The sequence below is a fragment of the Osmerus eperlanus genome, chromosome 5 (assembly GCF_963692335.1).
Source record: "Osmerus eperlanus chromosome 5, fOsmEpe2.1, whole genome shotgun sequence".
In the NCBI taxonomy this organism is placed as follows: domain Eukaryota; kingdom Metazoa; phylum Chordata; class Actinopteri; order Osmeriformes; family Osmeridae; genus Osmerus; species Osmerus eperlanus.
The window spans coordinates 21,329,042-21,353,408 of record NC_085022.1 but is presented as its reverse complement, the minus strand read 5'-3'; the positions used below and the strand labels follow the sequence as shown (position 1 = coordinate 21,353,408).

At 46.7% G+C, this 24,367-nt stretch overlaps 3 protein-coding genes across 6 annotated transcripts; all 3 read right to left on the bottom strand.

Moving 5' to 3' along the window:
- Positions 1–1,882: 1,882 nt before the first annotated feature.
- On the bottom strand, positions 1,883–6,003 carry LOC134021603 (aquaporin-9-like). The gene is made up of 6 exons (XM_062462621.1): positions 5,812–6,003; positions 5,517–5,643; positions 4,345–4,482; positions 3,890–4,008; positions 3,007–3,224; positions 1,883–2,517 (listed from the first exon to the last, which is right to left on the bottom strand). The coding sequence occupies exons 1-6, from the start codon at positions 5,911–5,913 to the stop codon at positions 2,316–2,318; spliced, it is 906 nt and encodes a 301-aa protein (XP_062318605.1). The 5' UTR covers positions 5,914–6,003; the 3' UTR covers positions 1,883–2,315.
- A 116-nt stretch (positions 6,004–6,119) lies between these two features.
- On the bottom strand, positions 6,120–14,620 carry LOC134021563 (cingulin-like protein 1). 3 transcript variants are annotated; one of them, XR_009930520.1, is made up of 20 exons: positions 13,622–14,616; positions 13,360–13,579; positions 13,189–13,283; positions 12,536–12,641; positions 12,349–12,444; positions 11,863–12,011; positions 11,599–11,740; positions 11,269–11,481; positions 10,992–11,198; positions 10,771–10,875; positions 10,430–10,582; positions 10,027–10,197; positions 9,553–9,705; positions 8,849–8,938; positions 8,069–8,152; positions 7,815–7,939; positions 7,164–7,272; positions 6,879–7,042; positions 6,630–6,759; positions 6,120–6,483 (listed from the first exon to the last, which is right to left on the bottom strand). XR_009930520.1 is itself a non-coding variant. In XM_062462547.1 (19 exons), the coding sequence occupies exons 1-18, from the start codon at positions 14,584–14,586 to the stop codon at positions 6,875–6,877; spliced, it is 3,351 nt and encodes a 1,116-aa protein (XP_062318531.1). In that variant the 5' UTR covers positions 14,587–14,620; the 3' UTR covers positions 6,120–6,759; positions 6,868–6,874. The 3 variants fall into 3 exon arrangements, 2 of the variants coding, with proteins under 2 accessions (XP_062318531.1, XP_062318530.1); XM_062462547.1 differs by having other exon boundaries at positions 6,120–6,759; positions 6,868–7,042; positions 13,622–14,620; XM_062462546.1 differs by having other exon boundaries at positions 6,120–6,759.
- Positions 14,621–15,741: 1,121 nt separating this feature from the next.
- Positions 15,742–23,874, bottom strand: LOC134021588 (transcription factor 12-like). 2 transcript variants are annotated; one of them, XM_062462593.1, is made up of 13 exons: positions 23,726–23,874; positions 20,749–20,830; positions 20,451–20,578; positions 20,005–20,154; positions 19,822–19,854; positions 19,300–19,396; positions 19,092–19,165; positions 18,800–18,973; positions 18,275–18,398; positions 18,004–18,145; positions 17,511–17,743; positions 16,791–16,944; positions 15,742–16,620 (listed from the first exon to the last, which is right to left on the bottom strand). In XM_062462593.1, exons 1-12 carry the CDS (start codon positions 23,792–23,794, stop codon positions 16,802–16,804), a joined length of 1,449 nt encoding a protein of 482 aa, XP_062318577.1. In that variant the 5' UTR covers positions 23,795–23,874; the 3' UTR covers positions 15,742–16,620; positions 16,791–16,801. The 2 variants fall into 2 exon arrangements, with proteins under 2 accessions (XP_062318577.1, XP_062318576.1); XM_062462592.1 differs by having other exon boundaries at positions 19,822–19,895; positions 20,028–20,154.
- Between the last annotated feature and the right edge of the window lie 493 nt (positions 23,875–24,367).

The window sequence follows — 24,367 nt, the reverse complement described above, 5'->3', positions numbered from 1 at the left end:
AGCATCGGGACATATCCAGCAGGATGAACTGTACATTTATAGAAGAATTCATGTACGTATGTTGAGACTGTACCGAACAGCTGCACTGCTTCAGTGTGATAAGGCAGAGAGCAGGAGAAGAGGCCCTGGGCGTTCTTCACAGCCCCCAGGTTCTGCAGCAGCACTGCTCTTTGCGGGCCCTCATTTGTTTGTGTGCTGCAGGCGGACAGCGCTTCCAGAAAACAGGCCTCCGCACGGCTAAAGTGACCCAGCGCGCAGTAATGCAGCCCCACGTCAGTCAGCAGCTGGCCTGAGTGAAGGAGAAGAAGCATTGTCATGCAGTTACTGCCCTCTTCACATTGTAGTGGGTATGAACTCACTGGTGTAATCTCAGAATGAGAGGGGGTGCGTTATCTGAAACGTACCTCTCAGCCTGACATCACAGCCCCCGTCCTCGCAGTCCTGCAGGCAGCCCTGCAGAAGCTGCATCACACGTCTGTCAGACGCCTCACCGCTCAGTATGGCGTGTTTGGCAGCCTCCCGAAGAGCCATGGCTGCGGCCATGGCCTCCTGCCAGCTTGCCTGTGAGCCTTGGCAGCCTGGGCAAAGGACTTACCAGCGACGGCCCTTTCCCCTAGGGAGACCCAACAGTAGGACAGTTTGATCAGAGCATCCCCTAGGCTGCTGGGACAGTTCGGCTTGAAGCTTCTCACTGCCTGCTGAAAGAAAGGCAGGGCCTTGTCCAGTCTTTGCAGTCCCTCGTACGCCAGACCGATGTTGAGGTAAAGGTCTCCATCGTCCACCCAGCCTGACTGCTTCTGTACTTTCATGCATCTCAAAAGGCACTTCAGGCCTTTCTTGGTTTTGCCCACGCCTACGTACTCAGCCCCCAGGTTGAACAGACAGCGGTACTGTTTCAGGAGGCAGGAGTCTTTACTGGACAGTAGGAAAGCTCTCTTGTAGTGGAACAGTGTTTTATGATGAGCAGACTGTGTCTGAACACCCTCTGTCCTTCCAAGTCTCTGTTTTTCAACATCTCTATATGTGATCCTGAAGTTAAAGTCAAACATCCCAAAATAATCTATAATTCTAGATTTAGTTTATAGTAAAACCATTAGTTAGAGTGACCTGCCCATGGTCATAACTCAGGTAGGATCCTAAGCAATATCACAAACTTACCAGGTGTGAAGGTTTGCTGTTAAAACATTAGCATTTTCTTCTGCTTATTCTAATCGCACTGCTAAACAGAAGTTTGTCGGTTGGCTGCCTGTTCAAGGGCAGTGGTGGAAAGATGCTACTAAGCAACATGAAACCCACCCACAAGCATTGTGTGTTTGGTTACTATGATGAAGATTACTGTGTAAACATCCCTCTGTACAGTGACAGTTTGAAGACTTGAGGACAGAGGACAGGTGGACTGTGAGAATGTAAAATATGTTTGAACATACAAGACACACATGCTTTATTATGAATCATAATCTTCGACACAAACAGGAATCTGAAGTAATCCTTACATTTAAATGATTTGAAAGACAGACAATGTGCTTGGCAATGATGCAAGAAATTTACAAAAGAACAAAACCACCACAACACATGACGTAGAACAATGAGTAAGTTAACCGACATCTAGGAAGGTTGTAATCAAATATTTCTGCAATATGTCAAATAAATGTACCTCGAACTGTAAGTGTGAATGTCTTAAGTATGTGTCTGAAAATGGTACATTTGTTTGAAATGTGTGTGGGTACGTATTTTAATCTAAGCTTACACTGATAGCAACACATTTGCTGCAGTAGAACCAGTATTCCTCCAACAAGGAGGAACAGATGAAGTGAGGTCCACATATCAGAAACATCTGGTCAGAAACATAACGTTTACATTTGAAATGACAAAGGACAAGGTCAAATGTAAAGAGCTTTATACAGACAAAAGGAAAACTAAGAAGAAGAATCGTTGTTGTCAAGACATGAATATTACATTTCCGTTGTGTTACAGATACTACTGCCATATGCTTAACAGCACATCACTATAAACCAATAAGTGCCTTCGTATACTTATAATACAGTTCTGAGATCAAATGAACGCCAATGCAAGAGAATCTTCTAAATCAACGCACCTTGTTGTATCACTCTCAAGACGGTCGTAATATTTGTTGCCACCAGAGGGCAGATACGGTGCTGACAGGCATAACTAATGGCTGTCTATCTACACCAGGGTTTCTCCATGACAACAGTGAGAGAGCAAGCCTGTCCCTATATGTAAGGGGGTTGGACATTCTTCTCCTGATTGACATCTGCTGAACCAGACACTATGTTAGTCCTTGGAGGTAGAGCTCTTTAGCTCATGGTGATCATCTCATATTTGTCCTTGAGACTGCTGTCTTCGTCCTCTTCCTCGTCGTCCTCCTCCTCTTCCTCCTCGTGGGGCTTCTCGGGCTGTGTGTGGTGCAGCTCGATGAACAGGAAGTAGACAAGAGCCCCTGCCACACCCCCGGCCATGGGCCCTGCCACGGGAATCCACCACCAGTTGTCCGCAGTGCTGCATACACGCACGCACACACACACACACACACACACACACACACACACACACACACACACACACACACACACACACACACACACACACACACACACACACACACACACACACACATTAACAAAGTATGTTTGTTTTCTAAATACATCAGTAAATTCTATGAATTCCGTGTATATTAGTCGATTTCTTTAGTTTTACATGACTGTTTGGTTTTGACAAGGGCAGCCAACAACCATAGACTTTCACTATAATTCAATAGAGGGGACAGAGGCCCACCATAGCACACTACAAGCAGGTGACTGGATCATTTGTCAGCATTGACTGCATGGGATGAATGCATGTGAGGTTATATAACACCGGAATCGATTTCAACATGTGTTTTTTGCTTAGCAAATGTCAACGGAAAACCCTATATAGCAGGGGAGCCAACTGAACCGAGGCAGCTCGTCCACTAGGGAGAGGATGGGAATAACCAGAACGTGAAGCCACCTGAAGACGTCCATGCCCCATCCGGCCACCGCAGTGAAGAGTCTGGGCCCGAGGTCCCGGGCCGGGTTCAAGGGGTAGCCACAGTTCAGGCCCATGGACACCCCAATGGCCATGATGATCAGGCCGATGGCCAGTGGCTCCGTTCCTCTGGGGGCTCCGATGTTCTTGCCATCGATGATGGCCAGGATGCACATCACCAGCATCCCTGTCCCCACCACCTGAGGTAGAGGAGAGAGAGAGAGAGAGAGAGAGAGAGAGAGAGAGAGAGAGAGAGAGAGAGAGAGAGAGTTTTGTCCGTTTTATAGAACGTCTGGTATTTAGTTTAGTCACGGGATTCAGATCGAGGGAGCCATTGACGTGGTTACACCACTCATTGGTTCCACACTACATAACACTTGTTTGTTTTTGAAGGATCCGGAACAACCATAAATGGAGCTAAGTGTAGAACTGAACATCCAGAGTCAGAAAATGGGTCATTACACCCAAAACTCAGCTAATGAGAAGGGTGCTCTGTGAGAAAGTAGGACAATCAATTTGCATTAACCACATTTCCCTGAAAAGAAAAGGGGGTTATTTAACCCTTGTGTTATCTTCGGGTCATTCTGACCCATCAGTCATTGTGACCCACCGTCGTATTGCGACAGATTTACCGCATACAAAGACAAAGTGAAGCATTTTCTTTTAACCGTTGGGCTGTCTCAGACCCCCCACATTGCAAAGGTTAAAATAAAATTATTTTAATTTGTTTTTGTATTGGGTAAAATTGGGTAAACACAACGATGGTTCGTTATGAACCTTTGGGTCATGTGACCCGAAGGCAGCACGAGGGTTAATGACGGAACTGGAACAACACAGGGGTCATATGTCCCCGATCCTGTCTCACCTGGTCTATGAATCCCCCGAGGACGGACAGGTGCCTGGAAGGGTAGGAGGCAAAGATGTGAGCCGTAGCGTTGATCCCCGTCACTGACAGGATCCCGTTAGTGTACTCCATAAAGGCATCTTCACAGGTGACAGTGTGACAGAAGCAGTTCAGTCGCTTGAGCATCGGTCAATGTTGTTCATCTTCACAGTCAAATAGATGCTCAATAATGCTCGACACAAATAAACACATATATTCGAAAGTAAAATGGGATAAAAAGTCATCTACAAAGAGTGTTTGTGAAGATACCCCTGGTAAGGAATTAACCCAATTGACCCGATGTGTCCCGAAATCTTTAAACATGTCCTGTGGCTTCAAAGTTGCCTAATGTGCTGTAATGGTTTATTGTGCCATCTGCTCCATGGGGCACATTGGGGAGTAAATCGGGGTATGTTAGCTAAAAACAGAAACCTCACCATAGTACAGTCCGAAGACTGCTGCAGCCCCAGTGAAGGCCCCCAACAACTGAGCGATCACATAGAGGGGAAACTTCCAGAACTTGAGCTTTCCCAGGATGACCATGGCGAGGGACACGGCAGGGTTCACGTGGGCCCCTGAGACGGAGTGCAGAGCAGACAGTGAGAGGGAGGTGGGGTGGGGAAGCCGGCCTAATTGGGGGGCGGAGCCACAAGAGCCAGCAGTAGGAAACAGCAGCGCTTCAGGCTTCTGTTATAAACATCTCACAAGAATGTCACTGAGTTCGAGAAGATAAGGAACTGTGAGTTAATGTAAAACAAGAAACAGCCCTTTCGAAAAGTCACAGTGTGGCTCTGCGTGTTTGTCAACAGTTTCCTGTGAGGGGCGTTTGGGCTGGATGCTTTCATAGAAAGATGGACATGGGGGAGATCGATGGAGCTCACAGGGAGTTTAGAGCCTGGGGTTATGGATGACCTCAATGAAGCCAACACTTCAAATGTGCCGGGGATGAAAAATCAATGGCCAGCTCTCATCCATCGGATCTGGATGACGTCTGGCACGTTCTCCCTGACTCGAGTATAAGTATGACTGGACTAACGGTGGCACATGGCAGGAAACAGCTAATTCTAATGTAATAAGAAAACTTTATTTACTTTGTTACCCTGGCAAAACACTAAGTCTGCTTCACTTATTAGTCATTTTAATGACATAAACTGTGTATACAGTATGGATTGTATCTATCACAGATAATAGAAAATTTTGAAAAGCACTTCACGATCCTTGAAATAAAGATGTCATCTCCCATTGATTTAACTGAATGCCAATACCCCAGGTCGAGGGGAATTGATCTTTGCCAGCTCCAATTAATATCAATCCATTCATTACATAATATTGCACATGCAAGCTTTTATGCCACGCTCTCTGAACATACAACTACAAATTAGCTGCTCTGTTTGATTTGGTCTCCACCAAAACTACAAAGTTTAATTGATTAGGTTAAACTTATTTTCATCTACTCAGCAAGCAAATCACGATGAAGCTATACTCAAAGCTGAAAGCAAAGCCGTCTACGACATAAAAAACTTCAAATGGAACAGAGTTGGTACAGAGTTGACAACTCTGAATAGCCCCAACCTGAGATATTTGTGATGACTCTAATATTTTGATTTACCTGACACTCCACCTGCCACATATACTGCCATCATCAGTCCAACAGAGAAGCCGATGTGGATGGTAAGCGGCTCCCCCAGGGCATTGCGACTCAGGACAGACTGAGCCACAGAGCCACAGCCGAACAGCTAACACACAGATGGAGCGAGACAACGAACAAACAAACACATTTTAATTTAAATTGACAGGAAAGTGACCACCACAACACCCACTGGATCAACGTTGAGAAGCAACGGCATACAAAAAACGTCAACATTTCAAAATAAAAGTTAGCTCGAACATCAAGCTTTACTTACAACCAAGACGAAAGTCCCAAGAAATTCAGCCAAGAACTCCTTGAGTATCCCATGCTTCAGAGCACAATGCTGCCTCATCGTTCTCTTGTGTTTTATCTCCATGTGCTTCTGTGCTACCTCTGCAGCCAGGACTGACAGTTGACTAACACACTCGGAAACCTCTGGAGTTCACCAGACCCCCCCCACCCCCACCCCCCACTAGACACCCATTCAACACCCCATCGACCTGTTTGTTCGTGTTCACCACCCTCACAGTGCACATCCATGGAGTCATGGATTGGAGGCCCAAGGGTACAGTACTGTATGTGTCAATTTGAAAAATACATTTTAATTTAGGTAGTTTTACAGTTATGAGATGCATTCCTGTCAACAGTGCAGTATTCTGCTTTGCAGATACTCTATGAAAAGTGCAGTCATGCATACAAACAGTATGGAACAGGACATTCCTACAAAAGGCAAACACAGCCATAGTTGGATTAGAGGTTTAGGGACTTTAAACAATTATTATTCAGCATGTCCACTTCACTCTACTGACTGAAGTTAAATACATCCCATCATGATTAAGTACGTATTTTAAACGATCAAATTTTTGAAATACGACAAGCTTATTGTGTTTCATCATGTTGTCAACGTTGCTCCATTTGTTCCACTAGTGTCTCCTCACTGGTTTCTCTGGAGGTACATCAATAGGTGTTTAGAAATGCAGTTTAGAAATGCCCACTAGAGGCCACTCTAAGCAAAACATTAAGAATTCACAACAAGAAACAGGCAGTTAGTGAGTGTTGTCCACGAGGCTGTACAGGCAGGGCTCCTCACACCTGAGACAGAATGACTGCTTCTCATCTTTCCAGTCGTTCAAGTTGCATCGTTCAGTCAGAGATGCAGTCATCTACGTCGTCCACGTGATCTTCCACGATCATCATCAGCGGGGCCGATTTCCCCTTCCGCCTGGTGGAGTAAAATTGTAACATTTGTTGTCATTAAGAGCAAAGCTTTCAGGTAATTAGTATACAAGATGAATCATTAAACATCGGGCATTAACACAGACAGACGGACAGACGGATCACCGCATTTCGTTGCGCAGAGCGTGGAGCTGGCTCTGCAGTTCCTCGCTGCTCTCTGCCTGCTCGTCCAGGTCTCTCTGCAGCTTCTTTTTGGCGTGTTCCAACCGCTCAATCTCCTCCTCCGCCTCATCCATCTGCCTCTTGGCGGTCTTCAGCCTCTGGGTGAGCTGCACAGGAGAGGGCGCCCAGGTGAGACAGTGAGGAGGTCGTCCCATCCAAGCCCGAATCAAGTCTCTTGGCAACACCGGTTGACCCTGGGTGTTTGCAGCCAGGTGTTGGAACACTCACCTGGTCCTTCTGCGTCTGCACAGACAGGTGCTCGTCCTCCATCTGCATCATCATCTCCTTGACCTTGCGCTCCAGTTTGCGGTTGGCCTGTTGCAGGTTACTGTTGTCTCTGATGATACGAGCAGAAGAAGGACACATCCGGTCAGGCGGGGCGCTGGCACGATCCCTGCATTACAAAACGCTCTCGACGGGGACACACCAGAAAAGAACCCCCACGCTTACAAACCTTGTCTTCAAATGAACACCAGGGAGGATGAGAAGAGGACATTATGACATGCTAACAAGCAACCCAAGGAGACAGTAAACTACTTTTACGAATCGACTTACATTTACATTTAGTCATTTAGCAGACGCTCTTATCCAGAGCAACTTACAGTAAGTACAGGGACATTCCCCCGAGGCAAGTAGGGTGAAGTGCCTTGCCCAAGGACACAACGTCATTTGGCACGGCCGGGAATCGAACTGGCAACCTTCAGATTACTAGCCCGACTCCCTAACCGCTCAGCCACCTGACTCCAACCTGACTTATCTCATACAACCAACACGCATTACCGTAGTTCATTACACTGCCTTATAGGTGCTTTCTGCATGTTTGTGCACTGCCTCATGTCTGCAGTGTGCTGAAGACTTATATTTGTGCCGTGGCTTCACCTCTCCTCTCCCTGCAGCTTCTCTTCCAGCTCCTGGACACGGGCCACCAGCTTAGAGACCAGGCCGTCCTGGTTGGCCTTCTGGGAACCCTCCAGGTAAGAGACTCGGCCCTTCAGGTCTTTATTCTGTGGAGGCGGGAGAACACATTGCAGTCGCTATGGAAACAGGCTTGGTGGAAACAGGAAACGGGCTTGGTGGAAACAGGAAATTAATCACGTTTCTGTTGTGGCCAGCAGGTGTTAACAGCACTGTACCTGTCTCTCCAGGGTGATCTTATTACACTCCAGATCCTGTCTGGCTGCTCTCTCCTGCAGCAACTCACTCCTCATCTTCTCCAGCTGTGACAGAAAAGCAACAACCAAGTCAGGAGACAATCGAACACCCCTTTACATTGACCTTGTCAGGTTTACAACTGAGTGATGTTACGAAAAGCATTGTTCAAGTGGTGAGGTTTCCTGGACAGAGGAAATGGTGTCTGGTCTAACTTCTAGACTGTGGGCAGAATACAGACTCTACTCTGTACTGGATGAGCTGAGGCCAATTCCTAGAGGTGGTTAGTCGACAGAGTCTGAATAGCTGCCCCGAATAGTCTGCTCGTTTTCTTTTCTATTTATGGTAGCCAAAACAATGTAATATTGTGTGGCAATTAGCAACAATCTGCTCGCATACACACTGGCCTACTTTACCAGCAAGCTGCATAGAGAACACGGACGAATCTCACAGAAGCATTCAGCATTTCACATACACATTCCGTCTGAGAAAGGGGGTTTGGGGGGCGGTGAAGAGGAGAGTTATGGGAGAGTGCTCTCACTAGAAACAAAAACCCTCCCTGAGTTCCACAATCTGCGTCTCGGTCAGCTGCTCTCAGCTTACGAGGGGACATGGGAGTGTGGGCGGAGCTCCATCTGTTTACCAGGAAACTCACGGCTCATTCCCCGAAGCTGAAGGAGACGTCTACATGGCGTGAGTGAAGAAAAAAACGTCAAATGAGAGCTAAAGATGATGCTGTTTGTGTGTGAGGGATCTAAACCAGCCTGCTCTTTGCCCTTGTCCACTCTGTTCATCAGGAGGTCTGCGGTGGTGCGTTCCTCACTCAGGTCCTCCTCCAGCTGGGAGATCCTCCCCTGGACAGGAAACACGACACACACAATCTAACTGTACTGCACGGAACTCCCGCTCCTCCTATTATTGATTTGACGGAAGACTGCAATATTTGGGAACATGGTAGAAGTGACACGTTTGATGAGAAAAAGTCTGATATTTGAGTACACACACTCACACACACACACACACACACACACACACACTCACACACACACTCACACACACACACACACACACACAGGTCCACTCTGTAGTCAGCTGCAACGTGACCCACCTGCTTCCCTGTGACCTTGCAAAGAGTCGACCATGTTCCCTGTCTGGTGTTTTGTCATCAGCCACGCTAACAACACTAAGGTGTCATTGAGATTCTGCAACCACTACTCTTTCTGCTACCCTTATAACATTCAGTGCATGCAGGTAGAAACAGAGGTGAAAGGTAAACACCCTGAGAAATGGAACGATTCTACAATGAACCAAATCTGAAAAATGACTGACCCCCTCAGGGTGTGTAGGAGATGTTTGTAAATGTCACATCTGTGATTAACAGACACACTGAATGACATCCATTGGAAAATATGTATTTTCCTGATCTTGGATGTATTTGGTGACTTGTAGTTGTGCACACAGTACATACCTCCAGGACTTTGACCTGTTTGGCCTGCTCGTCCTGGGCAGCTGTGCCCCTCTCCTCCACCTCCTCCACCCTCCGGCCCAACTGTCTGCTCGTCTCCTGGGCGGTGTCCCGATCCCTCCGACACCGCTTCAGGTCCTCCTCCAGGGTGCACAGCTGAACACACACACACACATACATGGGATTGTCCACATTGACAACAAATATCTCTCATTTATCAATCCCAAGTGAATCAAATAAAACTTTGAGTTCAGTGAGACATTACTACCTCATTTTGAATTAAAAACTAATATATTTTGATAAAAAACATTTTCCTGTTAGGGGCTCACAAACAGCATAAAACAAACACCTGTAGTCTCAGAAAATTACATTAAAACCAAACAAAAAATGTATAAACCATTTTACGTTGAAACAGTTTCTCTGCTAATCATAACATAGGGTGTAACGTGTACTAAAGAGGGAGAATAGCGACCACACCTCTTCCTGCAGTTTGTTGGCCGACTGTCGGGATTTCTCCAGTTCCACTCCCTTTTCCTGTAGCTGTTTCTGCAGCGCTGCCAGCTCCCTGAAGCTCGTCTCCCTGGCCTCATCGATCTGGGCCTGTAGCCTGTCTGTGGATGTCTCACACTGTACTACCAGGTCACTCATCTGACCAGACGCACATCACACAGGTAGAGAGGGGGGGGGGGGGGGAACACAAGTATGTTTGCTGTCTGATGTCATCATCTAGATTCCACAGTTTTAACAGGAATGTAAAAGCGGCCATAAGGGGCCGTACATCAATACTAGATCATCCAACCACACCTTCATCCTGAAAGAAATTGTTGCCCTCGGTGACTTGGCTCTGGTCCCCTCTCCACCCACCACCCATTCCACTAACCTGTTTCTGCAGCTGTTCCACGCATCTGTCCTGCAGCTGCCTCTCCTCCTCCAGGCCGCTCTGCCTCCTCCTCAGGTCCTCCGTCTGCCTCTTCTCCTCCTTCAGCTTCTCCTTCGTGTCTCTGTGTTCATGGTTGAGTTGGGTAAACTCACTCTGACCATGAATGAGGATGAGGGACAGAACGTTGAACATGTGTTCAATGAGGCTGATCAATTCCCAAACCTCTATAGAAACCCATGAAGATGAATTGAGGCCTGCTTTATTGGGATGGACAGTGAATACTTATATGAAATGTAGGGAAGAGAGAGAGAGGACTGTATGCCCCACATCCCTGGTCTTACCTGGATATACTCGAGTCGTACGGCCAGGGCGTGGTTAGCCTGACACAGCTCTTCCTCTTTTTCTCTCACTTGCATCAACGTTTCCTCAACGTGCCGTTTCTCCTTCTGCGGAAGGACAACAAAAGAGCCCCCTCTATTTAGAAGCACCCGTCTTGTAACATTGAACAACTTTTTCACATGCCAAGCCTTCTACCATGGCCTCCATCCCCCCCCCATCTCACCCTCAGCTGGTTGGACCTTTCCTCCAGCTGGTTCTCCAGGGCTCTGGACTCCTGGATCATGTGATTGAGGTGGTCCACCTCCCTCTCCAGGTCCTGTACCTGTCCTCTCAGCTGCTCCCTCTCCTGGGTCATCTCCATCACCTGCTCTTGGGCTGCTCCGCTCTCCTCCACCACCCGAGCCTTCTCCCGGCCCAGCAGGCAGTTACTCTGATAAGGAGAGGCTAAATTAGCCTCTTAGCTCGTTATGGAAGTGAGATGTCTAGCCGGCTACGGTTACCTCTTTGACTTTCTCCACGAGCAGGCGGAGCTCCTGGAACTCTTTCTCATACTCCGCCCTCAGAGAAACCATGTCCTTGTCATGCGTTTCCACCTCCTCCTTCAGAGCCCCCTTGAGGGCGGTCAGCTCCCTCTCCCTCCAGCGTAGCACCTCCTCCTGCTCCTCCTGCTCCTGCAGGACCTCCTGGAACTCCAAACGCAGCTGTGCCATGTCCTACCAAAGAGCAGCGTTCAAAGAAATAACAAACTCAGGTCGATCAGTGACAAAAATGGGCTCCGAACACACTGCGAACGGTTCACACGCGTGTTTTGATGAGTAAACCTGTTTAACCTTCAGAAGAACTTCGTCTTCGATCCTGTCAGCCTCGGACTTCTTGGCTTGGTCCAGCTCGTCGTGCATCTCAGACAGCTGCTGCTGCAGGTCTTTCATCTCCATCCTGGACTTATCTCTCTCTGCCTTCAACTGCACAAGCCTGGCAGACACACATACACACAAGGGGATATCCTTCAGCAGATGGACCCCCAAAAGTGCCAGTCTGTAATAACTGAGTGTGTTTTACTCCAGAACAGAAGTGGGTTAAGGTCCTGTACTCACTCATGTTTGGTTGTCTGAAGTTCCGTCTCCATTTCAGCCAGTCGGTCCCTGAGTTTCGACAGCTCATGCTGCCTCGTCTCCAGTTCCTCCTGCAAGCCCTTCACGTTCTCCTTGGCCTTCATACACGCGTCTGCTAGACTCTTCTCATTCTGCATCGCATACGTAGACATAAAATAGTGTTATTTTTAGTGACGGAGCCCTCTCCCAGGAGGAGCCACGTTGAGGATGAGAGACTCTCCAGGATGAGTACATTTAGTCATTTAGCAGACGCTCTTATCCAAAGCGACTGACAGTAAGTACAGGGACATTCCCCCCGAGGCAAGTAGGGTGAAGTGCCTTGCCCAAGGACACAACGTCATTAGACATGGCCGGGAATCGAACCAGCGACCTTCTGATTACTAGCCCGATTCCCTAACCACTCAGCCACCTGACTCCCTATCGTGTACATGTTTCTGGTTCTTTTCTCCCTAAACTGCAGCGGTTTACCAGCGTTTCATCCTCCAGTTGTTTCTTCAACTCTGACACTTGTCTCTCCAGCGTTTCGCCTTTCTCCTGAAGTGCCTTGGCCTCCGCAGCAAAGTCCTACATGATACGGAACAAACAAATACCCTAGAAACAGTTTTCAGACACAAACCCGACAGTACAGGTTGATGAGGCTCATCTCAACTCTCACTTTGTTCTCTGCCTCCACTTTCTCTGCAGTCTTCCACTTCAGCTGGTCGATTCTGTCAAACACCAAGTTGACCTTCTTTTGAGTGGTGGAATCATTGTCAGTAGTCCTGAAACACATTTACATTTAGTCATTTAGCAGACACTCTTATCCAGAGCGACTTACAGTAAGTACAGGGACATTCCCCCGAGGCAAGTAGGGTGAAGTGCCTTGCCCAAGGACACAACGCCAGTTTGCATGACCGGGAATCGAACTCGCAACCTTCGGATTACTAGCCCGATTCCCTCACCGCTCAGCCACCTGACTCCCAACCATCTGTAGATTAAAGGGCATCATCGAGATATCGAGTATTATTGGTAGAATTATATGTAATTTAAATGCAATGCAATGCAATGATGCATCCCCTTGTGATTTCATGTTGGTTTAATATATTGGGTTTATGGAAGCTGTGGAAGTAAGTTCTTGCTCTGCTGTCCTGGGCTGTATAAAGTGAGATCGCACAGTGAGATCATACAGCTAAAACATCAATTCCTTATCAGACTAATGGATGAAAACTAGCGTCAAGTCACGTGGAAAAAGGTGAACGTTTTCGGATCCCCGGGTGAACTGAATATGAAACAAATGACGATTGGTTTACGTTTATTTCCAGTACTTACCCATCCTTGAGGTATGTGTACAGTATCTGTTTGGTGGTTTCTGCGTTCGGTTGTGGAAGGAGCTCCTCCCACCCTTTCAGCAGATCCGGAGTAACCTGATGAGTGCACAGCAGAGTGTTTACCAAGTACCCAGCTGTGTGTTCCACTGACTGGTGCAGTACACTGTTTTACCTGCGTGTCTCTCTCCTCAGTGGAGTCATCAGTGGTGTTGGAGGTGGTGGACAGGGAGGGTTTGTCCCCTCGGTACAGCACTTTAACTGCTCTGGGAGAAGGTTGCTCCTTGTCTTCCTGTCCTCTGAAAAGCAGCGTGGTGGACTTGCTGTCTCCTCTTCTGTGAGCCAGCATGGGCACCTCTCCAGTAAAGAACCTAGCCCTGGGAGACCCGGGGACAGCCCTGGGAGACCCGGGGACAGCCCTGGGAGACCCGGGGACACTGGATCCCCCTGGGGTCTCCCCCCTGATGGCAGACAGGCTGGAGGGGTTGGACGGCTGGCTGCTGTCCACACTGCGCGATCTCCTCTGGTCCTCCGGGTCGATCCTGCCCCTGCGACCACAGCGGCCCCTCCTCTGTGGCCTGTCAAACTGGTCTATCAACCTCCCCACTGAGGGGATGGGCTCAGGCTCCAGAGAGCTGGGGGACATCCGGGTGGCCTCGGCCTGGTCTCTGGGAGCCCTGCCCGGGGTAAAAGCCTGACTCTGGGGCTGGCTCTGGGGCTGGCTCTGGGGCTGGCTCTGGGGCTGGCTCTGGGGCTGGCTCTGGGGCTGGCTCTGGGGCTGGGTCTGGGGCTGGGGCTGGGTCTGGCGATGGGTCTGGGGCTGGCTCTGGGGATGGCTCTGGCTCTGGGTCTGGGGCTGGCTCTGGGGCTGGCTCTGGGGCTGGCTCTGGGGCTGGCTCTGGGGCTGGCTATCGGCTTCCACTGAGCCCTCAGCTGGTAGGGGGATCCTGGCTTTGGGCATCCTTGCCTGGGCATCTCTAAACTTTGGGATCATGTGTGAATGTCCCATATGAGTGGGAGATGGAGCTGGGAAGCTGTTATCAGGGTCGTACGGGCGGAGTAACTCTGGATACCTCTGATAATGAAACACAGTCGGGGATCTTGGGAACTCTCCCTGAGAGCCATACTGACCCTGTTTAAGAGCTGATCTTCTATCCCATGAGGGACTGCCCAGTGGGGACCCCCTTACCATGGCAAGGCCGTTCTCAGACTGGAGGCCTACGACAGAAACATCCCTGAGACACTCCTGGCTGCCAGAGCAACAGGGATCTTTGGCACCGTTGTTCACAACCACATATGGATGACCTTTTATTCCTTGGACTTGGACTCTGACCCCAAACTGGCCTGCGCTGTCACTCTGAAGACTGCCTCGAGGGCTGTGCTGCTTGTAGGGGGACTCCATCAGTGTGCGCAGGGGGTGGGGGGGACTCCAAGGAAACCCCTGAGCACCCTAAACTCACAGCTGGTCAAAAAACACATGCATTTCTTAGACATGATGTTAGCATTGTAGACAAGACATTTTAAAGCAAAAGATCTATGCACGTGGTTTCGAGTAGTTTTATTTTCAGCCGGTTGAAGTGGCTCATTAGGGTATGGGCTATTAGACAACAATGTTGTGGCAAGAGTACCTCACACGCAGCTACACAACAATACAAGAGTAAAAGAATACAGACACAGTACATTGATGTTATTGTTCTGTGAAAACAGGTCACTCTGTGTGCGAATCACAGAGTACGATTGTACAGCGAAATTGAGTCAACTGCATGACGACTTGACACTGGCAGTGTTTCTCCTAAAGACTGTCGTCATAGTTTATTCGACGGTACTTGACCGAAGTGATTGTCAAGCAAGTAGTTAGTCGTTGTGAAAAACATCATCAGCAGACGCCATCGTATCTGTTTAATTATATTAAAGACGAGATTTTGAAACTTTTCGAAAATTATTATTAGATTATGCACAACTTTATAGATAAATGTCATAGGTTTAGGTAGCCTAAATGAGCATGTTATCATCGTAGCCTAAACAATGGTAGACACATCTCTTTATTTACCGTAATTACAAAACGACGCTGATCCATTTAGTAAAAATGGCGATTAACGTCATACAGCAAAAATTAACTTTCGACCATCTAGCTCTGTACTTTATTATAACTTGACAGTGTTCAGTGATAATTGACTTACCAGTTTGCGTAGCTTCAGACTGAAAAGAGACGCGCTCCTCCTTGCGCGAGAGTTGTCTGACGTTATCTGAAGTTTCTCTCTCTCTCTCTCTCTCTCTCTCTCTCTCTCTCTCTCTCTCTCTCTCTCTCTCTCTCTCTCTCTCTCTCTCCCTCTCCCTCTCCCTCTCCCTGTCTCTCCCTCCCTCTCTCTCCCTCTCCCTCTCTGTCTCTCTCCCCCTGTCTCTGTGAAAGCTAGTTGGCACTGCCTCATTGGTGAGCAACACAGTAATTTATCGACAGAAATTCGTGGAATGTGTGTTTGAGGGAAACTTTAAGGAGTTGGTTGTCAGGAAAAATTAACACTTCATGTAGCATATCCTTCCAAACATGTATAGTTTTTTATTTTCAGCCGCATAATTTTAAACTTCAGACAATATTGTGTTAGAAATCGGAGATTAGTTAATCTATATCGCTATCACCTACAGTTCTGGTCAAAGTAAAATAATTATAATCTGTTAAAATGTTTAGAAAATATGACAAAACATCATCTTGTGTAAAATTGAAACCGACAATGTAATAATTACTTCTCAATACATGTATAAAAGATGAACTATTGAAAAAAATCAATTAAATCTAGAAAGATAATACATGCAACAAACAATACACATGTGAAGAGTAATACTTAGAGGGAATCGGGGAGATTACATATTGCTCTGTTCTATCCATCACTGTGGCCTTTAAGAAAATACCATTCACCAACATGACTGACATGACAGACCTAGTGGTCATGGCAACATGGATAGCATAGCAACTAGGATGCAACGAACAGAACAAATGAAGAGAGGTCTGTTCATTCACAGAATGGTCAAACTCACACATACATGTGGACTCACACTCAACAAGATGCACTGGTGTGCACAAACACTCACACATTTAAAAATATCTGTCCTCCGCGGTTGACATATTCAGTGCACAAAGATAAATTGTGTAGTATGATTCTGGGTCTAGCTTAAACCAGGATAGTTAACCCCACAACAAGGATAACAGTGGCTTTATCCAAAGACTTAATTGCTTTTTGATGTCAAACAGAAAGATCATTGATATTTAAATGTTTTTAAAAAAAAGAAACCGGTAGTACAAAACATTTTCAGATTACAATGCATTTGTCAATTACAAGTAAATTCAGGCACGAGTCCATTTAGAGAGTTGTGAAGACAGCAACACCATCCGGAGCGGCTGAACAGGTCCACCATCTCAGGATGCTCATCAACTCAACATCTGCTGATGGGTTACAAGATTGTTTTAATTGGTTGGTCGAAATTCAGCACAGGGTAGATCACCGCCAGATAACCATTAACATAAAAAACAATGAGTGAATGATGGTTAATTAACTGGCAGCCTCTAATATGTGTCACAAATAACCATCTATGAGAGTGGATGTAATGTACCTGACGGGGGCTCAGAGATGGCCCATAGGGTTAGCTGTGTCTGTCAGACTTGGGTGGAGTGATGGGTGTAGCGGCTGGCCGTCTGTCAACACCCCGGACACCTTCTCCTCTTCACGTCTCCTGAGACAGGCGGTCTTTGGGTTCAAGTTTCTCTCTGTAGGTTTCAAAAGACATCCAAGTCAGTGCCGATCCACATGAAGCAGATGACCAATAACATGTGGTATCTAATTAATATTCCCCCCTTGCAATCATCATCATTATCTTCATTGAAGTACTCTAGCTAGAGATTCCCTGTTCTCACACTCACTCACACATTCCAAAATGTATGTGACTACTATAGATACACATTTTTAGGATCTATTCTATATTTCTTCACCCACTACCTCTTTTGTTTCTGTCTGTCTTTCTATCCCCTTCTCTCTCTCTCTCTCTCTCTCTCTCTCTCTCTCTCTCTCTCTCTCTCTCTCTCTCTCTCTCTCTCTCTCTCTCTCTCTCTCTCTCTCTCCATCTCTCCATCTCTGTCTCCCTCTCCCCATCTCTCTCTCTCGCCCTCTCGCTCGTGTGACCTTACTCATAGAGGAAGAGGGCCCGCCCACGCCGAGCGTCTCCCTCTGATGCAGAAGTCGAAGTAGTAAGAGGCAATATGACCCGCTCCCTACTCGACCCGGCCCCCACCCCCACCCACACCCCTGCCCCCGCCCCCCGTGGTGAAGCACTGACCTCGGACTTGTTGTTCTAGACTGAGTATTACAGCCACAGCCTGGTGCAGCACCAGAAGCTTGGTCTGGGGCTTCTCGTTCTTCAGGTGCAGCTGGCACATGTGGCCCAGCTCCTTGAAGGCCTCGTTGATGTCCCGCACACGCAGACGCTCCCGGGCGTTGTTGGCCATCCTCCTCTCCCTCTCCCGCTCGGCCTTCTGCTCCGGACTGAGGTCCTCGTCCTCATGGATGCTGCTGCATACAGGGGGCACAAGGAGAGAATAATGTTTACTTCTTCGTCTTCACCAGTTGCATGTCTCTAAACTGTGCCCTGGCCTGAGTTGCAAGCTTTTATAATTTGGATTTATGCGCCCTCTGGTGGTCGGTTTCCGCACAAACTGTAGATTCATGCGTGCTGGAGTCAATGCAGATTGCCGCATCCCTCTTATTCGCAAAAACAAAAAGTCCTAATCATGCAGGTTTCATGAAAGGAGGCGACTGCCTGGACTCGTCACCTGGTGCTGTCTCCTGGTGTCTTAGTATCCCGTGTGTCACTCTCCTCGTCGGAACGCTGGCTGGCTGAGCTGTGGCTCTGACAAGTCTGCATGTCGTCTCCATCGAGACCCTCCAACTTCAGATCCAGCTGGCTGAACAATGCTGGAAGAAATGTTGTACAGACACAACGTTTATTTGAGAGGATCTTGCTGTGGGTGTTGTGAATATGTCAAGAGAAGGTGGATAGACCAGCTGGTATGGCAGGTACATAGGAGAGGGTTTTTAACTCACCTCTACTTTCTTCCTGCATGTGTATGGTCTGTTGGGATGTTCGTCGCACACTGTTATAGGGGTGGCCATTGTGATTGCGGTTGTGCAATGCGGAGGGGTTGTTGTTGAGATTGACCCCTTCTGTCTGCAAAATACACAAATAAATCTTTACAAAAAAAAAACGTTTTATGCACATCTGTACTCCTCCAGTATCTTACTGTCCTCTGAGAAGCCAGCTATATTACACTGTAAATGAAAGCTCTATAAATCTGAATGACAAACAGGTCACAAAAACCAACATCTGCCCACTCATTTGTTATATATCCCTGAGTAAATCTGTCACACACAAAATGAATTTAATACGAAAATATACTTAATCCTTTGCTAAAAACTCCCCTAACTCTTTCAGGAAAGTGAAAATATTATGTGCACACAATTCCATTCCAGATAAAATAACCACGCACATGCTTCCACACCCCTACATGCCCAGACAGACAGACACACACAGACAGACACACACACTTGGAAACAATCATGTGTTTTCACCATGGCAGGTGTGTGATTGGTGCCGTGGGGTCCTGGGGCAGAGCTCAGGCCAGGGTGAGTTGGGTTCATCAGGCTGTGGATGTCGCTGGTCAGGCGGGGGACGGGCCCCACAGCATGACTGCGCAGGACATGGATCACGTCATCCAGTCTGTCCAGACGATCCTCCAGCTGAGACTAAAGACAGGAAGTTGGATCAGAGACTGTGTGAAGTACCACAGCGATACAGCAGATGTCACGGAAATATAAACCTTTATTAATTTCATATGACTTTATCATACAACCATGTGCTTACCATGGATATGAGACAAGACTCATAATTAGGGGAGACAGGGGCGTGAGTTGATGTGCGGGGCCAGAGGTTAGTACCTAGGAGAGACACAGACCAGGAGAGTGAGCTGTCAAACTTTAAAAAACAAAACAAAAAAAGAAATAGTCTACTACTATAAAAATGTAGCTTCAGCAAAACAGCTTTAGTTTGTGATGTTATTCTAGGGTCGTACCTTGGGGTGCAGCAGAGCTTGTGAGAGGGGATGGAGACCTGGCAGGGGTGGAGGAACTGGACGGAAGGCTACTGCTCGTGTGGTCAGGGGAGTAAATCTACCAGCAGACGGAGGGGGAGGGAGGGAGAGATGGAGCACCGTGAGGACCAACTCGTGGATCATTTTAAAGGCACAACTTGTCATTTCTCTGTAGGGCTTTACAGCCCCTGCAGTGGTCTTTGGAGAAGGCTCGTAACCCGAAGTGACTCATCAATCCTGGTCTTTTTTTACAAGTCAGCAGCTCATAAAGAGCCCAGCAATGCGAGTACGGCTCAGGCTCCATACAAGACACTTTGTTACCAGGGTAAAAAAAACAATTTCTCTATTTTTTCATTAGAGCCTGACAAAAAAATAAGAGGGCTGTGTTTTATGCCTCGGTTTGGGTTTTATGAACAGGACAAAGCAAACCAGAGACAGAGCAAACTCAAAACAGCACAATATTGTACAATTTACCCTCATAGAAACCCCGTAGTTGATACTTACAGAAGCCAGAGCTTTCCCCAGGGCATCCCCAGTCTGCGTCCTGTCAGCGGGATGGTCACGGTTACCATGGTTACCTGGCCCACAAGAAGACTGGCGTTTAAAAGTTGCGTACAGATAAATGTAAACCAAGCAAACAATATATAGATCGAGACCGTCAGGAAAGCCGCTCTGGTCTAGATCGACGGCAGCCACACTGCGCGTCTCACTTGTGGAGCTGTCTGGGCTGCTGGCGGCTTGAGGGTGAGAGGTCGTGTTGCCGCCCCGGTGGAACGTAGACATGGGAGGAAGACCTCGGCTGATGTCAGCGGGGGAGACTGAGTGTGGAGAATAGTCCTGGGGAACACAGACAATCAGTGAGGCCGGGTTTAAACCAGAAGTGAATCCTGCCCTGGACACAGGCCCAGCCAATCAGGTCTGAGGCCCAGCCAATCAGGTCTGAGGGCCAGCCAGTCAGGTCTGAGGCCCAGCCAGTCAGGTCTGAGGCCCAGCCAATCAGGTCTGAGGTCCAGCCAGGCAGATCTGAGGCCCAGCCAATCAGGTCAGAGGCCCAGCCAGGCAGATCTTAGGGCCAGCCAATCAGGTCCGAGGCCCAGCCAGGCAGCTCTTAGGCCCTCTCTGTCAGGTCTTACCGGGTGACTGTTGGATGGCAGGTTGTTGTAGTTCCCTGAGTGGGACTGGTGGGTAGAGCGGCCTCCATATCCCAGCTGGCTCAGTTCACCCGTGGAACCCCACATGTCCGTGGATCCGTTTGTACATTCTGAAATCAGAAAGAAATTACATTCACTGTCACTGAAAATTACATTTTTAAGTGTTTGAATGTAATTTGTGTGTTTTAATTTAATTGATTACAAGCATTTTTGTGGTGACTGATATAATAGCAAGTACCACAGAACCAATACATCATGCATGGTGTGAACTTTTACTTACCATAGAATGTGCTGCCAAACATATTGCTGGGGGTCGTGGAGGATGGGTGCGTGGACGGGTTCTGGTTGATGTCATCATAAACCTGAAGATCAGAAGATAACCACACAGCAGCATTATGAAGTGCTGATGTCAGATGGCTGAGCGGTGAGGGAGTCGGGCTAGTAATCTGAAGGTTGCCAGTTCGATTCCCGGCCGTGTCAATTGACGTTGTGTCCTTGGGCAAGGCACTTCACCCTACTTGCCTCGGGGGGAAATGTCCCTGTACTTACTGTAAGTCGCTCTGGATAAGAGCGTCTGCTAAATGACTAAATGTAAATGTAAGTGCTGATGAGTCAAATCTATGACACTGTTTTGTGTCTATGACACAAAACAGTGATTTCTATTAATTACTTTAGGAGACAAAACTGACATAAAGATAATTTCAATATCATAGATGAGAGATTACATGTTCAAATGAAAGCAACGCAGCAAGCTGATGTACACTTAGAACTATTGTGATAATCTATAATCCTAAAATCCATGCGGCTTCTCATCCGGATTTAGGAAGCATTCACCAGGAGAAATCCCTCCCCTAATCATTCTCAGGTCCTGCTCGATTCAAAAGCTTGAACTTGTATTTCATTTTAAAGGCTTTAAAATAATACTGGATAAGATGTCCTCCGCACAATTTGCCACATTTTAAAGGTGCATTATTGGCATGAATGTGTTCCACCATTAAGGGCTCTCCAGGGTGGGATTAGTAATGTTGTAATAAATATCTTAATCAGTTATAGATACCCCCCCCCCCCTTAAAAAAATAAGCTTAATATAGTAGCATACATTTCACTGTACTCATAGACACGATCTGACAACACAAGCCAAATCCCTTGTATCATGTTTGTTGTTTTAAAACCTTTTAGACCAGCCATTCCCAACCTTTTCCACCTTGCGGCTCACTTGCATAGCTCAACTTTGTTTGCGGCCGCAAAAAAACACATCCGTTCACTTAATTCACGTTTATCATAGGTTACTTTCACAGCAAGATTATTTTAGCGATCAAAGACGACCAAGTGTCCATCAGCGCCACAGTAAGCACACTTTGTATACAGAGGTAACCTGCGTAACTACCACGGCCAGGCCAGGTCTCGAACTTCCGTTAGTTAAAGCGGAAATGTCAGTTTCGTCCAACGTTCATTGGTTTAGCAAACCTTTCAAACCTTTTTTAAACCTTTACAATACAAATTTAACCCTTTTCTCAATTTGAAACTTTTAGAAAAAATAATTGAACTTTTTTGGTAAAACATTTTTTCGAAACCTTTTTGAAATGTTTTGGAAAATATGTTTTATTTTAATTTTAAACCTTTCAAAACTTTTTTTCGAACCTTTTTCTCTAAAATATTTTTGCTCAAATTAAAGTAACGAATCTGTCTTGAAAATGTAAGAAGTACAAGTACAGATATTTTGTAAAAAAAACTTAAGGAGTGAAAGTAAAAATACAAATAAATAAAGAGTGAAGTAAAGTACCGATACCAGAAAAATCAAATTAAGTTTATTTGTACATCGTTACATTTAGTCATTTAGCAGACACTCTTATCCAGAGTGACTTATCGTTACTTTCCATCTCTGCTCACAAACACACACTGGCACACACACAAACACACACTGGAACACACACAAACACACACTGGCACACACACACAAACACACACTGGCACACACACAAACACACACTGGCACACACACACAAACACACACTGGCACACACACACAAACACACACTGGCACACACATACAAACACACACACGCAGAGCGTGACCCTGTCTGGCATGAGTCCCATGGTGATTGTGGGCCAGGCAAACCAGAGGAGCCCCTGCAGACACGAGGGCAGTCTGAGCTTCCACAAGCAGCATATGGTGGTGGATAAAGCCAATTGTCCTCCTTACCATGAGCAAGGAAGCGACCCGTTAATAACGCTCACACCCCCAGTCCAGCACGCCCTCGCTGGCCCCCAATGGAGTGAGGCCCCATCTCCATCTCTTTTATCACAGCATTGATTTAGGAACCATCAATCACACCGGCACAAATGATAAAGGGCTGTTCTTTCAAAGGAGGCAGCTTAGGGTTTTTTTTTGCTGCCATACCCAAAACTTTTGCTTCACCTATATAAAGTTTGCATGCCTAAGAACATAAAAAAAAACATTTTACATGTAATAGATTGTAAAGCGGGACAAAATATCACCCTTACTGTTCAAAATGCACATGCATTAATATACTGAGGAAAAATAGCTGAATTGAATCCTTGTATGTACCTATGGCGCTGTCACGTGGTTCCACCATGACGAACTACGGCCGGATGAAACTATTTTAGTTTCTCTATGATCCGTGATGTCTGGATATGGTTACACTGACAAAGATCAAAGCTGCCTTTGATAACTGTCTTAATGTGGCATGGGGACTGCTGCACATTGCAAGGTTAAATCCAACAGAAATAGCAGCAATCTGTTTTATGTCAAGATCTGTTTGACAAGCTGATTTAACTAGCAGGCTCTTAGGTCTGTCTGATCAGAGGACCTTGAACATGCCGCCAGGATTGGTACACTTGCACTGACCACCATCCCATCCCACAAACATGACCGTTCACAGAAAGCTTTGGTGGTGTCTGGTAAAACCACTCAATATCAACCACTAATTTACATAGATCATTTTATACATAAAATATATAAACTAAACGTACTTCATCACTTTTCCAAAATGTATCTGCTTTCAAATAGATATTACTTTTAGATGGTGACAATGCGGATAAAGAGATGTTTTATTAAACTGAAGTGAATTTTAAAAAATCTAGCAAATAACATGTAGAACAGAAAACCTTCTGTACCAGAGCACAGTCAGGTAAAGGTGTCCCGGCATACCTGCAAGCCCTCCTTTGACACCATCACACCAAATCACTCACAAAAACAAAGACCCTATCTACAGACAACATAGAAATATACTCACTGATTTCACATTGCAGCCATACATCAGTGAGTTGTTTCCTGTCCCAGAGGCAGGATAAGCACAATACATGACTCCGGCTAGTTCAGTACAAGATTCCAGTGTCACAGTGCAGTCCACAGCTCCTCGCTCTGCTGATGAGCTCTTAGTTCACATCCACTCAGTCCCTACCCTGCCCTCCTCATGCAGTGAACTCACACAGACTTTATGCAAATGAGGGCTAGACCATTGCAGGGAGCAGAGGGGGTGGCTGAGCGGAGACCAGGGCAGTATGTGCTTGACTTGTCCTGTGTCACGGTGTAACTACTGACGTGTTCCATTCACAGCAAATTTCAAATAGTTTATTTAACACCAGCAGTGTTCATTTCACACCTTGAGTGTTTATACAAGTCCACTCTCATCATCATTACGCTGCTGGTGTTAAATCAACACTTTGAAATCTGATGTTCTGCAGTACATATAGTATATCATAGCTTTTGGCAAACACTGTAATAGTAGTGTCAGAATATATACAATTGTGTGTCTGTAAATTTAATCCCCTTCAAACAATTGAGTGAGACATGTTTTTTAAATGTTTACATGGGGGAATACAAACATTTCTTTATATGTGATCACAATGAAAGCATACAGCTGAATATCATCACA